Source organism: Corvus brachyrhynchos, unplaced genomic scaffold (assembly GCF_000691975.1).
Source record: "Corvus brachyrhynchos isolate BGI_N302 unplaced genomic scaffold, ASM69197v1 scaffold4, whole genome shotgun sequence".
NCBI lineage: Eukaryota > Metazoa > Chordata > Aves > Passeriformes > Corvidae > Corvus > Corvus brachyrhynchos.
Window position 1 is genome coordinate 3964680 of NW_008237878.1, and position 15597 is coordinate 3980276.

The 15597-nt window shown below is 35.2% G+C and overlaps 1 protein-coding gene across 6 annotated transcripts in view; it reads left to right on the plus strand.

The window, feature by feature from the left end:
- Positions 1-15597, plus strand: part of CACNA2D3 (calcium voltage-gated channel auxiliary subunit alpha2delta 3) — a 398259-nt gene that overhangs the window by 370402 nt on the left and 12260 nt on the right. For 4 of the 6 annotated variants that reach the window (XM_017732417.1, XM_008632199.2, XM_017732418.1 and 1 more), the window contains 3 exons: positions 3105-3157; positions 4679-4734; positions 8095-8206. In XM_017732417.1, the coding sequence (XP_017587906.1) occupies positions 3105-3157; positions 4679-4734; positions 8095-8206 (221 nt within the window). Of the gene's footprint in view, positions 1-3104; positions 3158-4678; positions 4735-8094; positions 8207-15597 lie in introns of those variants that run through there. The other 2 variants (XM_017732420.1, XR_001861410.1) reach the window with 2 other exon arrangements.

The following is a 15597-nucleotide window of genomic DNA, read 5'->3' on the forward strand; positions in this document are numbered from 1 at the left end:
ACAAGGCATGCGAGTCAGTGATTTTAATATTTTCTTTTTCTTAACATTTAAACATGTCTCTTAAAGTAGGATTTCAATGCATTTAAACCCTTGTGTTGCAATTTGAATACAAACCCTGTCCCTCTGCAAGGCTTGAGTAGAGACAATCTGGGTTTTGCCAGGGCAACACTTCCTTGTTGCTAAATTCTATATCAGGGTAATAACCCCAAGGACACTTTATAACCATGCATCTGTTTTACTGATTGCTATAATAATCTATCAGAACTGATCACGTTCTGACAGAGGTTTTGCATGTTAAAAAGCTACTGTTTTCACAAATAGATGACAGTAATAGCATGAAAAATTCCTATGTAAAGCGAACAGCAGCAAAACACTAGCAGTTTTGCCAGCCTGGAAAAATTACCTGATAGTATTTTTAAATGCACATCTAACTAGAAAAATGCAGATCTAACTAGAAAAAACCTCCACCCTTTAATAATTTTGTACATTTGGGGATGCTTTCATTTACATATTTACATGACTCTGTTTTTCAAATATCTGGACTTCTAGCATTTATCAGTTTGTTATCCACTAAAGTCTAAACCTAAAAAAAATTACTGTCTTGACATCATAAATACTAGACTGCAATGAGACCTAAATTATTCGTGAAATAGAACAGGATGCTGTGAAGCATATTTGCAGGAAAAGTCTTAAAACATTTTACAACTCTTAACAAACATCTTTTATCCAAAGGCTTGGGGCTTCAGTTCAGTTTGCCTAAGCACTCAGCATGTAGAACTGAAGCATTATCCCTTAAAAAGTGGGCTCTAATCCAAAATATTTTTTTTTAATTCCAAATTTTGTCCAAGAGAAAAAACCCACATCTGCTGTGGGATCAACTAAGACATATCAAGGATTTTTTTTATTTAAATATTTATTTATTTTATTATTCATTGTCTTTAAACCTCAAGTGAGTTTTGGTGATCCTCAGTATGAAAAACTAATGGAGTTTTAGGTTATTTTATTATTTTCTTGTTGATTCAATCACTTCTATCAGCCATGACTATTAATAAAGACAACTTGAATTAAAGACAGGTGGTGCTAATTCCTCGTTTTTCTTGTTTTTTGTGCCCAGTTTTTTACATATCAGGTTACTAAGCAGTATTCAGTGTAACTTCTGCTGAAGCAAAAGGTTTGCTCACAAATGTTTATATTTCCTTTTAATAAATATGGTTTTATAAATACAAGAATAGAGACAGGGACAAGATGGAAACTCCCTAAAAAGTTCCTATTCTAAGCAGCATAAAAGTGGAGAAGAGGCATCAGAAACTCCACCCCAACCTTTTATACTGTGAGAGTAAGACAATAAATTAGGGATGGACTAGACTTATAGATCACCTTGTCCATTTCTTTATCAGAATAGTATTGCTGCTTAAAAGCTATCCAGAGACTTTGTTATTTAGCACTTTTTTGTTTTAATTGGTTCAAGATCTACATGATTCTTCAGAGAACCATTTTGTTGCAAATGTAGCAGTGCCATGGGAGTCACAGAACCAAATTCTTCTGGCTCTCAGTTGTGGTTTAAATATGTGGAGAGAATAAAACTCCTGCAGTTTTTGCTGCAGTTTTTGAAGAAGGAACCGTCTGTGAGTGGAAAAGGCTCTCAAGTAAAATCACATTTCATGAGAATGAATTTATATCAATGTAATGACAAGTTTTTTCCACCAGAATTACAAAACAAAATTTTTTTTTTCATTTTCTGTACACATTAATGAATTTTTTTCTGGTATATTGGGTTTTTAAATTTTAGTTTAGTTCTAGTATTAAAATAGTTACTTAAACAAATGGTATATTTTACACTAAATAGGTATTCTTCATAAGTAAAAAAAATACATTGTTTTACACTAAATTTGCCATTATGCAAACAAAAGTATACAGCAAATTTAGTTACTTGGGCATGAAATTTCAGGTTTTCTGATTTGAAATGAAAATAAATGAGATGTCCCACAGGGTTGACATTTTATTTTCTTTCCCCTCTGGGAAAGTCTTGTAGCTCTTTCTCTTTTCCCATAAGACAGGGCTCCACAGGTGAAAATCGTTCCTGCCTCAGATGTTGTGCATTCTGCTGGGTTGTGGTTTCAGCCTTCCATGGCACTGACTGAGTTCTTTGAGTCTGTGAGTCCTCAGCTCTGCACAGAATCTTTCTCTGTGGCCCCTGGAAATTTTAAATGCCCTGTTATTGTTCTGCCAAACAGCACTGCTTCAGTGAGTGCTGATTCGGGGTGGTTAAGCGTGATTTTAAATATCTGAGGAGTCCTGTCATTATGACTTCTCTATGGGTTAAAATACTTTGTTTGTATCTAAGATAGTCTGCAGAATTTTGTGCAACTAGGACACCCTAACAAAGACAAGGGAGACAAGGAGAAATTCCAAATTTCTGGAAACTGACTTTTCTGCCTGTCTTTCTTTCATAAAAGATTAATCCTATTAATAGTCTTTTCAAAAATGAAATATTCAGAATGTATTAGAAGTACTGTAAACAGAGGATTTTCAAAGGATTTGCTATATTTGTTATAATCCAGAAAAACAGAGGGAGGAGGGAAATAACTACTTAAAGTGCTTAGACCTGGACTGTCAAATGACACAGATAAACATTTAGGTAAATTCAGACTTCAGAAGCTTTTCTGAGCCTAATGAGACTGAGGCAATGAATAGAGATTTGCATTATAGAGAGGCAAGCCTGTGAATTGCAGCCCAAGAAAACCTCATATTATCTACCCGAGCTGCTCCTCCAGCAATAGCCTGGGAAATAGGAACCCCTAGAGGTTAAAGATTTAAGAATCATTTGCAAAAACTTTCCTTTTCCCAATGATAATCTGTGTATGTGACCAAGTATGATAAAAAGGAAATTTCATTGCTATACACTTTAATAATCAGTATTAAATCAGTATAACAATATCAGTATAAAATCAGTAAAACAATATTTCTTGTTCATAAAAAAAAAAGGGTTTCTTCTGCTCCTCATGCATTTGAATATCCATAGCATTTTTTATACATGAAGAATTCAGTTAGGATGTAAATGCTGCATATTTTACCTTTTTGTTAAATGAGTTGCTTCTCTTCAGCCTTATAATGCCTTCTTTGCTGCAGTAAAGTGGATTATGACTGAACTTGTCTTGTAAGTAGATTTTATCAAGAACTTAATGAATATTTCTATGAGTTATTGAATATTTGTACTTTTGAATATTAATATTTGTACCTTTTGCATTTTGCCTGCATTGTGCTACTTTTATTACATGATTTCAAATATAGTAATATTTGTCAATTTTTTTTCCAATTTTGCATTTTTAAAATCTGACAAAATTTTGGCTTTTTAAATGCAGTTCCACTTACATTGTATTATCCATGGTCTTCACTTATATCTGCAGGTCTCTGTTTAGCAGATCACAATATACAGCCCAAATTTCTTTTTTGTGGTTACTGTTAAATTTTAGATATATGATTGGCTGTTTGTGATGCTGCTTGGGTGGGCTGCTGACAGAAGAGAAATCTGTTACCCTGATTCACTGTATTGTTTGTCACTTCATAAAATTCTGTAAGATGGACCCTTTACAGTGCCAGATAAGGTGTACTTGGATGTTGCTGAATTTTTCTATCTCCATTAATTCTTCTAAAATTCTCCATTAATTCATAATGATCATTATCTTTAAGAGAAGGTGCCTAAGAAATAACAATATCATATGGAGAAGAGGAAGCCTTAAAATGTGTCGTGTTATTAAGCTTTATGATTTATTATTGTTCTTATCTGAAAGCAGAGATGCAGATTTGAGTGAATTTTATCTTTACTGACATAGAACTGATCTTTTTCTTGCAGTCATTTTGTTTAATTGTAAATTGTATGAGCTTTTTTCAAAGTTCAGAATAAGAGTTAAGGAGAATTAACTGAATGGCTACTGCCAGAGGGCGGAGACTGATCTGAAATGCAGCTTTCAAAGTGAATATAAGGGAAAGAAATTGTGTTAAAATGAGATTGATGCTACATGGAACAGCTTTGAAAATGTCAAAAAGCCTTCTATGTTTAATAGTGTTGTAGATTCATGGGCATGTGATGAACTGGATGTTGGTTTCACATTCTTTACTCTTACAACAGTTGATTGGCTGACACCTTTCAGTTCATTCTTCCAAGTAAATCATGATATATTTTAGTGGGAAAATATGTTCTTTACAATTTAGTTAGAGTTGATTAGACAGTGGTTAATCTTTTCTGCTCTTAGAAATAAAACAGCTTTATTATTTCAGTTTGAGAATTAATAAAAGAATTTTATGTGTACTTCTGTATTGTGGCCAGGACAGTTATAATTCCATGGCATTTTACAAGAGTCATGCTTTGACTCTTGTAAATCATGTTTTGATTTTAATGGAAATTTCAAATACAATCAATACTTTAAATTAAAAATGGGCAGATCTATGATTTATTGATGGGGTTAATTTAAGAATAAGTTTTCAGAAGTAAAAGAAAAAAAACCCAGTTAAAATAGGAAAATAGCAGTAGTTGCTAATCCCAGAGTTATGCCAGTAACTTGAATTTCAGTTCTGTGTTAGCTTTTATTTAAAATAGGATTAATGTTATCAAGCTACTGCCAGCTTAGTGTTTTGAAAACATTCTGTGGGGTAATATGAAAACTAATAATTTCTCTAGGTTCCTTGTGGAATTCAATCTATGCAGTTGGTGGCACTCTGATCTAACAGCTAAAGGTAAGTGTAATTTTTTTCCTGGCATAATGGCAGAAATGTCTAGAGTAAATTGGACTTTGGGAATTCAGATGTGTGTACACTGTTTTAGATTAAATAATAAACATCTGATAATAGTTTTTTTCCCATGCCAGTATCCTCTTATTTGCTAATGTTTCCTAAAACACAAGACAATTAGGATCTTCTATGAATAACCACAAAGTGCTTGTGTGCACTCTAGGAACACAGTACACTACTGTAACAGAAAAGTTAAAATAGTAGATAACGATTAAATATGTTTTTAAAAACTTTTCCCTTCATTCCAAAACAGCCATTGTGAATAAAGCAATTGCACTGACCTTTTTCTGTTATACAACCTTTTTTTTCCTAGAGCTGCTATAAAATGTAGTGGGATTATTGTGCTGGAAAATGCCATTTCAAGAAAATTGTACAGAAATAGGACCATCTTGATATTATTTCACACAAAAATAATTTTTAAAGCTTAAGAGAGTACATTTTATGCTAAGCAAGGCTGATTAAATCTGCATTTTTTTATAATTCCATTCAAAATAGGTATTTAAATGAATTAAAATTCAATTTACTCAAAATAATTTTTTAAAATGCAGAAGATTATTTGAAATAATGGAAATTTTTAATAGTTCCACTAAGAATGGGAAGTTTTCAGTGTAAGTTGTCTGTTTATATTTTAGCAGACTTTTTATGGCATTTTCAGAAGTGTTGCTCAAAAGTAAAGGGCCACTTTACAAGAGCACTGCTCTTCAAGTGACAATTTAATAGGCAAATTGTGCTGTGTGTCATTGACTGGTGTAAGGATTTACACTGAATTCTTCATATTTGCATATTTCTTAGCAAAGCAGGGGATAAAATTGCTGCTTTAGGCTTCATTTGATATTTGCATTGCCTGGGTACTAGGCTGTCTTTATGCCAAAATAATGTCCTGTCTGAAGCTAAGGTATCAGTCAGGCCCCTAAAAACCAAGACCCACTGTCCAGTGATTTCCTTAAGCATGAAGAGAACCATCTCCAGCACTGAGGCTGTGGAGGACAGTGAGGTTTGCCCAGAAAATGCAAAACTGTTCCTCGAGGAATGGCAGCTGTGCCAGTCCCAGTCCTTGGTTTCTGCAGAGCAGCCAAAGCAGCCAGAGTAGGAAATAAATAATTGTTTTTCAAGTGTACTGTACAGCTATGCCTTAATATATCCTGACATGAAACATCCCGTGGCACTTACATTGTATGTTAGATAAAATATCTTCCAGAGCATCCCTCTTCATCTCATGGAAATGAATGTCTGATTTGTATTTTAAGAGTGCACTAACTACAGAAGAGGCAATAATAACTTACAAGCTTCCTTTTCTTAAAAATAGAACTATTAGTGCAGCACTTTGATGAACCAGTATTATTGAGGAATTTCCATTCATGTTTTAGTTGACAGTGAAGTTTTAATTGCACAAGTCACTTGCTCCATTTCTTTGATGAGTTAAGGGTGTTGGAAATACCCCCTCATCACACTCATTGAAATGTCATAATTTTATGGTAGTGCTTGCCCAGCTCATATCTGGTTAGGTAGCAAGGGATGGTAGTTTGGAGCCAGCATATTTTAGGAAGCAAAAGCAGAAGATATTTCACAAGACAGCAGGAGAGAAAACCACATGCTTAAGTATGTTCTTCTGGAGATGCTATGTTACCACTAAGAGCTGTAATATTTATGACTGCACTTAATGAAATTAAAATTAATAAACTTGCACATTTATTTTTTACTTAAAAATAATTAAGAAAGCTCAGGAAAAAAAAAAAAAAATCAGTTCCCCGAGTAGAGAAATTGCTTCCCACTCAAATTGTGACATTAATAGAATATAACATACTATGAAGATGCTGGAGGGTCCACACACACCTGCCCATTTGCCAAAACCTACTATGGAAAATACTTCTGCCCAAGGTCTTGTAATCTCAATCACGTTTAATAAATGAGTGAAAAGAAATCCTAAACCTTGGACAATCCCATCATCTTCTGGACTCTAGTGAGGCGCAGGGAGTCTGAGACCAGTGAACCTTTGTCAGTCCCTGTTACACAAGCTGTATGTTGATACAAGTGAGGGTAGACTCAAAACTCAGGTGATAAATTCCAGTCATTCTTGACAACAGATAAGGAGAACAGAAGAGAAAGGGAAGAGGTGCAGTAGAGCTAGTCAGGCAATTTTCTAAAAAATACTGAATGATTAAATATGTCGCAGCCATAGTGAAAACATCAGAAATAACAAAACTTTTCTGACCAGCTTTAGTGCCTCCTTTGAGATCTGTGAATTTGGTGGAATATTGGGTTTTTTTATTATATTCAAAAACTGTGAACAGTTCAGCAATGCATGCCCTGGTGTGTGATTGGAAATGCAGATGTGCTCGCTCCCCGGCACTGCTCAGTGGATGCACCACTCACTCTGAAACAGATCATCTCCAGGGGAAGGTCTGTCGAGACCAAGAGCCTGTTCAGTGTAATCTATTTTTGTCATACCTCATCTTGTTTTCTCACTTAGCAATTAGTTTAAGATAGGGTTAACATTTGTGCTGATGTGCAAAGTATATCTCTGTGTGAAGGAAAAATGAAGGGGTGGGGAGGTAAAAGAAAGGGAATGAGGGAGAGACATTGTGTGACAGATACTTCAGTGTGAGAGTCAGAAGAGCTGCTGTCCTGTAGTTTGACCTTGAACCAGCCCCACTGCTTCCTGGTACCTCAGTTTCCCAATCTTTAAGATGGAAATAGTGACTCTTTTTCCTTGCATTGCAAGGACTTCAGATTAAAGGTGCTATGGAGCCGTAATTATTACTATTTTGGGAAGCAGATAACAAGCATTGTTGTTGGATAAAGTAACTCTTCTTCCTCTCCCACCCACAGAGTTATTTTAACTGATGAAACCCTCCAAAGATTCCCAAGCTAATAATACAAAATAGATGTTTAGGCTTCAGTAAAATACAGCACAATTTACATATCAAATAAATGTAAACTCCCATGAATAAAAGTTAGGGATGCACAGCACCACTGAGATAAAAATGACAGTAAATCCAGCTTGAATCTGCACAGAAAGAAAAAAAACTCATGCATAAATGTAAATTAGGTTGGCAATGGCTAAACCATTAATAACTACTTTAACAGTGATGTCTTGTAAAATTACATTCCATGGATAAATTTTTTTTTTATTATTTAATTGAAAAAATAGTGTTATGCACTGCCTAGGAAATCTCACAGGGTGGCAGAAGCTGAGTAACATTTCCGTTCTCCGCGAGCTCTGTAGCACAGCATCTCATGTTGTTCACAATTTTGTGTGCTGTTCTTCTCATGTTAACATCAAGATGTTTTTTCCTGTGCCTATAGCGCAGAGGTTGAAACAAACCCTAGAGCCCTGTGATACTGAATATCCAGCCTTTGTTTCCGAGCGCACTATAAAGGAGACCATGGGGAATATTGCTTGCGATGACTGTTTCAAGTAAGCCCTTTCAATTTTTTTTTTATACAACTGTTTGTGACAAAGCAATAAAACTGAATTATTCAAGGCTGTGTTGAAGAACGTGCAAGTCTGTTGTGTTTTATCCTATGTACTGACCTCTGTCAGGGTGTCATTTCTCCTGTTACAGGGGTCACTTAAAAGTTTGATGCTCTTAAAGCTGTGCCAATTATTTTCTACCAAAAAATGTCAAAGCAGTAGAGGCTTATGTTAATTTCAAATAGTGAATGCTCTAATACTTTTCTTAAATGCAGGCAGCGTTCTAACGGCATAGTCTGTAAGATTTAGATTCAAAAAGGTAAGTGCTGTTCAGTCTCCTGTCCAGGAGTGAAACCCTGCTGGATAGGTTAGGAATTCCCTTGGGGTACAGTGAGATCTGGTTGTTTTACTGGAATGCCAAACAGAGTTTCCTTCTTAGAACTGTTAGTCTGAAAGAGTGGGAGAGGATTAAATCTATTCTCCAAACTTTCAGTGCTGGGAAGCTGAGTTAATAATAACAAATCTCACATGACAGTGCTGCAATGTCAGTTCTACCAGTGCTGCCGCAAACTTGTCCGTTATAGAGCTTAAAGAAGAGGAAGACTTCAGTCTAGCTTTCCTCTTTCACAATGAAAATGTGTTTTCTCTGCATCTGGTGCCCATGTGCTGTGACATTTTGACTGTAGTTCTGGTACCTTTTAATTGTGGAATTGCACAGGCATTGTTTATGCAAATTTCTGTATTTTGATAAGTCTCTTAATTGGATTTCCTTTATGCTGAGAGGTTGTCATCACCAGTGAGATTAGTATTTACAGCAATAATTTGTCTATCAATATAAATTTCAGGAAGAATTTATAAGTTAAACAAAAATTGTTACAACTCTTCCTTTCCAGGCTAAATTATTTGCAATTAGCAAATAAAGGTGAGAACTTCACTTTGAAGTCAATAAGTGTGCTTCTAGACTTACTCCTAAATTTTCTCCTTGATATTTTCATTCATTACTTTAAAACAGGAAATAGGAGTAAGTACACTGGAGATAAATTTTAAGTGCTAATATTCACTTTTCATTTGCTACTGACCAGCTTTCAAGTAGAAAGAAATTGTTAATGTCTAGTATGAATAATTGGTTTTATATGGCTTTGTGGAATAGAAGTATGAGAGTGCTTTGTAAATTGATGCTCTGGAACCCTTTAAGTGCAACAATAGGTCCCACTGCCTAAAAAGTACAAACTCATCAAAATCAAGCCGTGATTTTTCCACTTGACATATCAAATACAATGAAGGTTACACTGCTGTGAGTGCTTTGTGCCAGCATTGTAGAATTTAAGCAGCCTTATTTTGTGATAATTTAACAGAAGGTTACTGAGAAGTTGTGCAACAAATTATCATGCAGCCCTGGAGGTGTTCAAGGCCAGGTTGGATGGGGTTTTTCAGCACCCTGGTCTAGTGGAAGCTGTCCCAGCCACGGCAGGGGGGCTGGAACCAGATGGTCTTTAAGGTCCCTCCAAACCCTAACCATTGTATGATTCTGTTTAAATATTGCAAACAGACATGATTCCATGCAAAGAAGATTAATTTAACAGGACTAGGTTTTCTCAAAGGAATGCAGATTTTTAGTCTGTGTTCCTAGGTAACTTCAGGTCAAAGGAAGTAAGTTTCAAAAATAATAAAATTCTGCAATACTTGGAAAGCACCAAGTTGGAAACTGAGTTTAGCGAAAATTATAGTATTTCAAAAATAATGCACTAAGATCTTTTTCATAGAAAAACATTTTGTGTTCCACAGTGGAAAAAAAAATAAAAGAAAACCCTGCAAGTTGCAAACTGATCTCAAGGCACCCATTATTTTTCTCCACAAGCAATGGCAAAACCTAAAGAAATAATCCAGAAGAACTATTAGATTCTCATGGGAAAGTTGTTCGTTACACCATTTACCCACTGTCATTAACAATCTACAAATTGCATCTAAGATTGCAGACTGCATTGGATTCCAAATATTTTTGTTATAACCCAGGACACTTTCCCGCAGAGCAGCTAAGGAATTTGACCCAAAGTCCTTTGTAGACCTACATCTTCTGACCCAGTTTTCTGTTTCATGGCCTCAGTACCAATAAATATTTTTACAAGCAAGTGTATTGCTTAATATTTGTAATTTAAGAATGATGGGCTCAATCAGAATTTTGATTCAGTCTTTTATAAAGTAAGTCTGGAACTGGCACTCTGTCCAGTGCTTAACCTGTGCAGCATCACCTTGAGCCTGTGGGATTATTTTCTGTGTCGTCCTTGAATCTTGTTATAGGTTAATCTGTGACATATAATTACAAACATTTATTGCAAATAGAAAAAGATGCTTGTAAATATTTACCTGATTATGCACCCCGTGGAATATTGAAAAACTTTGAAAGACTAGAAAAGTCGGTATATTGTGAAGGGGTTTGCAAACAAAAGTTGTGCAAATGCTCTGCTTTAAGCAAGTTTGTGTCAAAAGTTACTCCAGTCCCTGACTTTTGTTCCTGCGGTGTCAGGCACTACTATAGAGCCCTTGTCTGCAAAAAGAGACTAAAAACAGTCTCTTAGTAGAAGTAAAAATGATGACTGATGTTAATTGAAACCATATAATATTACTTAGATAAGACATTTTGGGGCACAAATACTGTGTTTTTGCTAACAAAGTCACAGTCATAGCCAGCAAGGTCACAGGGTGAGGGGCAGAGGCTCAGTTTTATTCTGTCCTGGGTGTGCTGTTTCTGATCTTACAGAAATACTCTGCCCATGCTAAGGGGGACAGTTAGCAACTACAGTAATGAAAATTCATAAACATTTCCAATCATAAATTTAATCATGGGTGCTTGGATTTAAATTGAAGTATCCTAAAGTAAATCACACAGTAGAAAGGATTACCTGCTAATTACTTTGTTAATGGCTGGCTCACGTTTTCAGCAATCTCTGGGAACTCATTCAATGGAAGGACACCTATACACTTAAGCAGGCTTTGAGTCAGGCACTAAATATATACAGACATATAAAATGCACTCCCTATACGTAAACTTATCTCATACAAGCAAAAAATAAATGCTACTTTGGGATAAATTGCAATGTTTAAAAACGATTTTCAAAAATATTGTTTTTTTTAAGAAAGCAGGAGCCCAAAAGAAAATAAGAATTAACATAAGAATGTCATTAGGGTCAGGGTTTGGCTGTCCCACCCCATAATTTGTTGTTATTCAATATCCCAATGATTATTAAATTAATCTGTTATTTAAACAGCAATCAAAACCAAGTCAACCCACATTTTCTAAGCACTGTCAACAAGACAGGCAGACTGGGATTTTTTGAAAAATCTGAAACGGTTTCATATTTTCCAGTAAGCTATTCCCTTTTATAGCAAAAAATCTAAAAAACTAAACCCCATTACTTCTGAAAACTCATATGATAGACTGTTCTATCACAGCCTCAATGTTTAAAGTAATTAATTGCTAAAGAGAAATATTTTTTTCCTCATCACTCTCAACTGGCACTCTTTCTGTGGAGTCAGAACTATACTAGTGACAGATGTACTTGGTATGGGCTTTAAAGGTGCTGTGCTGCTCAGAAATGAGTTTTTGATTAGATATCAAGTTTGAAATTTCAGGCTACATAAGCATCTCAGTGCTGCTTGTAGTTTTATGAAGTATTGCCCCAATATTTTAGCCAATTTTAAATATAAGTGTGCCAACCAATGTTCTTCAGCAATGTTCACTGGGTACCTCACCAGTTTTTGCCTCCTGGGGTAACAAAATTTAGTTGCACTAAAAGTGTCTCAGGAAAGCATCCTTAGAATGTCAAAGTTGTTATGAATTAGAAAGGATAATGGCTGTTATGATATTTGATCAGAAACTGTTTGCCAATCTATTTAGTATATCCTCTCATCTCTTTGGGGAACAAACAAAAAAGGTTTTGTCTAATTGCTAATCTCATTTATGAATGAAAATTCAGATGTTTTCATTAAGATTCATTTAGGAAAATACTATTAATTTCAGTTATAACTCGGGCTACTCCAAGTGTGGGTATAGCAATTTAGTCAAATGACTATTTATACTTGAAGCATGTATGTTAAAATTTCAAAGTTGTAAGGAGCCAGTTGAGTGCATAGTTGCCAAATTTGTGTGTTTGCTGTAGAAACTGTGGGTATACAGATTAGGCAGCAGTTGCACAGCCAAATGCTTAAAAATCTGCCCTTTTAACCTCTTCTGTTCATGTGTGATGACATATTGGACTTGGATGAAGATCAAAAATCTGGCCTTACTTCCAAAAAATCCCCCTTCTCTTTTAATTGCAGCACTCATGGGTCCACAAGGTCAATACCAAAACCCCAAAGAAACTGTTTTGTTTCCAGTTGGTTCTTTGTTCACAATCTTAAGACACAAAACAAAGAGAAAAGGAAATATAAGAAAGCCATATTCCCACTAGGGAAGCAAGGAAGTATGCAGGTACAATCACCCTAACCCTGGGAAAGATTTATGTGTATTTTAATTATGCAAGATATGAAAGATGAATGTGTTTACTTTACCTTGTTGGGCATCACATGTAAATTGCCTGTTAAAATGTATAGGAACTACATATTTGAATAAACACTGTCCTGTGTATCATCTATTTGTCCCAATAGAGTGTTAGAAAGCAGACATTAGTTAACAAGGAAAGTCATCAATAAACCAAATTGCTTCTTTTGCCTTCTCATAGACTGGGAATTGAATGCTGTTTATTGTCAACAAAAGAGGTAAATGGCAATGGAAGTGTAGTTCAGGATGACAGTGAACGCTTCATGTGGATTTATAATGGCTAATTTCAGACTTGTCCACTAAATGCACAGATTTAGCAGTAACACATAAATAACAACACAAATTAGATGCAGAGTGCTCAGGGCATGAGTGCATCAGTGTCAGGAATAGTGCAATCTGCAGACATTAAAATGGTAATGGTTTTGAAAACCCACTTAATTCCGAGACATACTGCCATTTGCTAAAATACTTCCGCATTTCTTTCTCAGTAGAAGCTTGCCAAACTGCTGTACTTGATCATGTTTAAAATGTGTAAATAAATACACAGTTCCATTTCCCATGAAATAAATAATCATTTGCCTTTTCAGATGTAGTTATTTTGCTTCTAAACAAACCAGCTTGCCACATAAAACAGTCAAAGCATCAAGGGCCAATTTCTTCTCTTTCGGAGCTCTATCGATGTGTATCAGAAAGTCCTTGCATATGTCCTGGAGCTGTTAGGGCAGTAAATTATAGGCAGTCTTCTAAAAGATGTTTTGGGTTGTATTCTTTTTACTGTGTCCATCTTTTATGATCCTGAGGAAAATGCTCTCTCTATTTGCCCACCCTTTGTTTAGCCCACACCTTTTTGCACCATTGCTTTTGCAGCAGCTGTGCCAAGTACCCACATGAAAATGTGCACATGAATGGTTTTGACCCGTGCCCATGTTGGGTCACAGGTGTGCTGCAGTCAAACTGCTCAGGACTGGTCTTTAAAATGTTGAACAAGCCTTAATTTATGAGAACTTGCTAACATATGCATGGAAGTAAAGGAATATCTTCAAGGGAAACTGTATTTTGCGTGCCTCAGTGGTTCAGTGTTGAAGTCTCAAGGATCAAAATCTAAGTATATGGAATTATCTGGTACCTCTGTTTTGAAAAGCAGATCTTCCGGACTTTCAGAATACTTACAGCTGTTAAAAAGTCTTTACATTTGAGGCAACAGCAGTATTTCTAGAAACTTATTTTAGCCAAAACCCCAAAACTCCAGAAGGTCCAAAAATATTTTTTTCCCTGTTCTTTCCTTGTAAAAAGTATCAAATTATGCAATTTAAACTGCTAGAATTGTTTATTAAAGGTCTTTATACTTAGCTTAAAATGTTATATTGTGTGTTACCCACACTTCTCCACTTGCAGGCTGAGTAACTTTCTCTTCACTTCAAAGGCACCAGTGATTATAATGTTTGTCATGCAGGTGTAATTTAAAGTCACTGTATGGGCAATTTAACTCTACCCTTTGATAATGTATATTTTGAATGACCAGTTCAGGAAACACTGTAAATTACTATTTTCGCTTAAGAAAAAAGGTATATAAAATAATAGGGCAAGACATATCTAAGTTACCAGGCAGGTCTGTGCCTGCCAGTCATTAGTTTAACAATCCCTGGGACAGTTTTCAAGGCTGGGGAACTTCTGTTTGCTTGGGGTTTTTGTTTTTAAACAGACATCTTCAGTACTGCTTTTCTTTTTCTTCTTTATTTGTTTCAGAACTTTTTTAGTATGCTTGTTGAATTCTGGGGCATTTTAGTTGTTTATGCACAGAATGTCACCCTGTGTCTCCCTCTGTAAGCACTGTAAAATCTTGTAGATACCTGGGCCTGTTTCCTACCGAGTGTGTTAATGTCTGAAGTTTTGCTATAGGTTTTCTTCTCGCCAGTAGGATGAGATGTGCACTCTTTCTCTTACCTCACCACTTCTGATAAAACCTCTGCAGGGGAAGATGATGAAGATCTGCACCCATTCACTGTTCATAATAAAATCAGTACTCCATTAAAATACAAATAATAATCTACTTAAAAGTTAGCTTAATTTTATATTTTGAACAAGTATTAATAAATATTAACAAAATGATATATAGTAGCCGATGCAATGAAAGGATGTTTTGTAATGACAGGGGATTAAAAAAGTTGTATGAATGCCATAATATATAGAGCTGAGTAGTAATATATATTATTTTTGTTAACAATGGCTTGGGATAGAAAAAATTAATTGAAATTGAGAAATGATGCGACGAATTTTTAAAGCCAGGCACACTTGTGAATAATTGCTAATGCTAGAACATTAGTTTGTAATATATTCATGTTATTGGCAGATGAAAAACAAAGCAAACATGGCTTAGACATCTTCACATGGAGCACTTTCCTTTTTAAAGGGTTTGGGAGAGCTTAAAGGATGTTTAAAAGCCTTTAAGTTAGAAGAACGACATGAATATTAAGATTTGAGAGCCATGCAAGGAACATTTGTATATTACGTAAGATAATATAGAATTTTAGCTGGCTATGGAAAAGATGGCATATAGTGTGTTTATGTCTTTCAGATGTGGCCTTCTCATTTATTGCTAAAGTTTATGTTAACAGAAAGAAATTAACAACACCCTTGAAAAACACACTGTAGACACATCCAATGAGCAGTTCTATTCTAGGATTTATTATACTTTTAATGTGAATCTCCTTGTTGTTTCTGCTTTTTATACTTCTGTTTCTGTTGTGTAGCACCTCGCTAGAGTCATATTGTAGATGAGACTTGACCTAAATCTGTGGAAAAGAGTAATTACCAATTCAAAAGTTACTTTCACAATGTCATATGATATCTGTGAGCC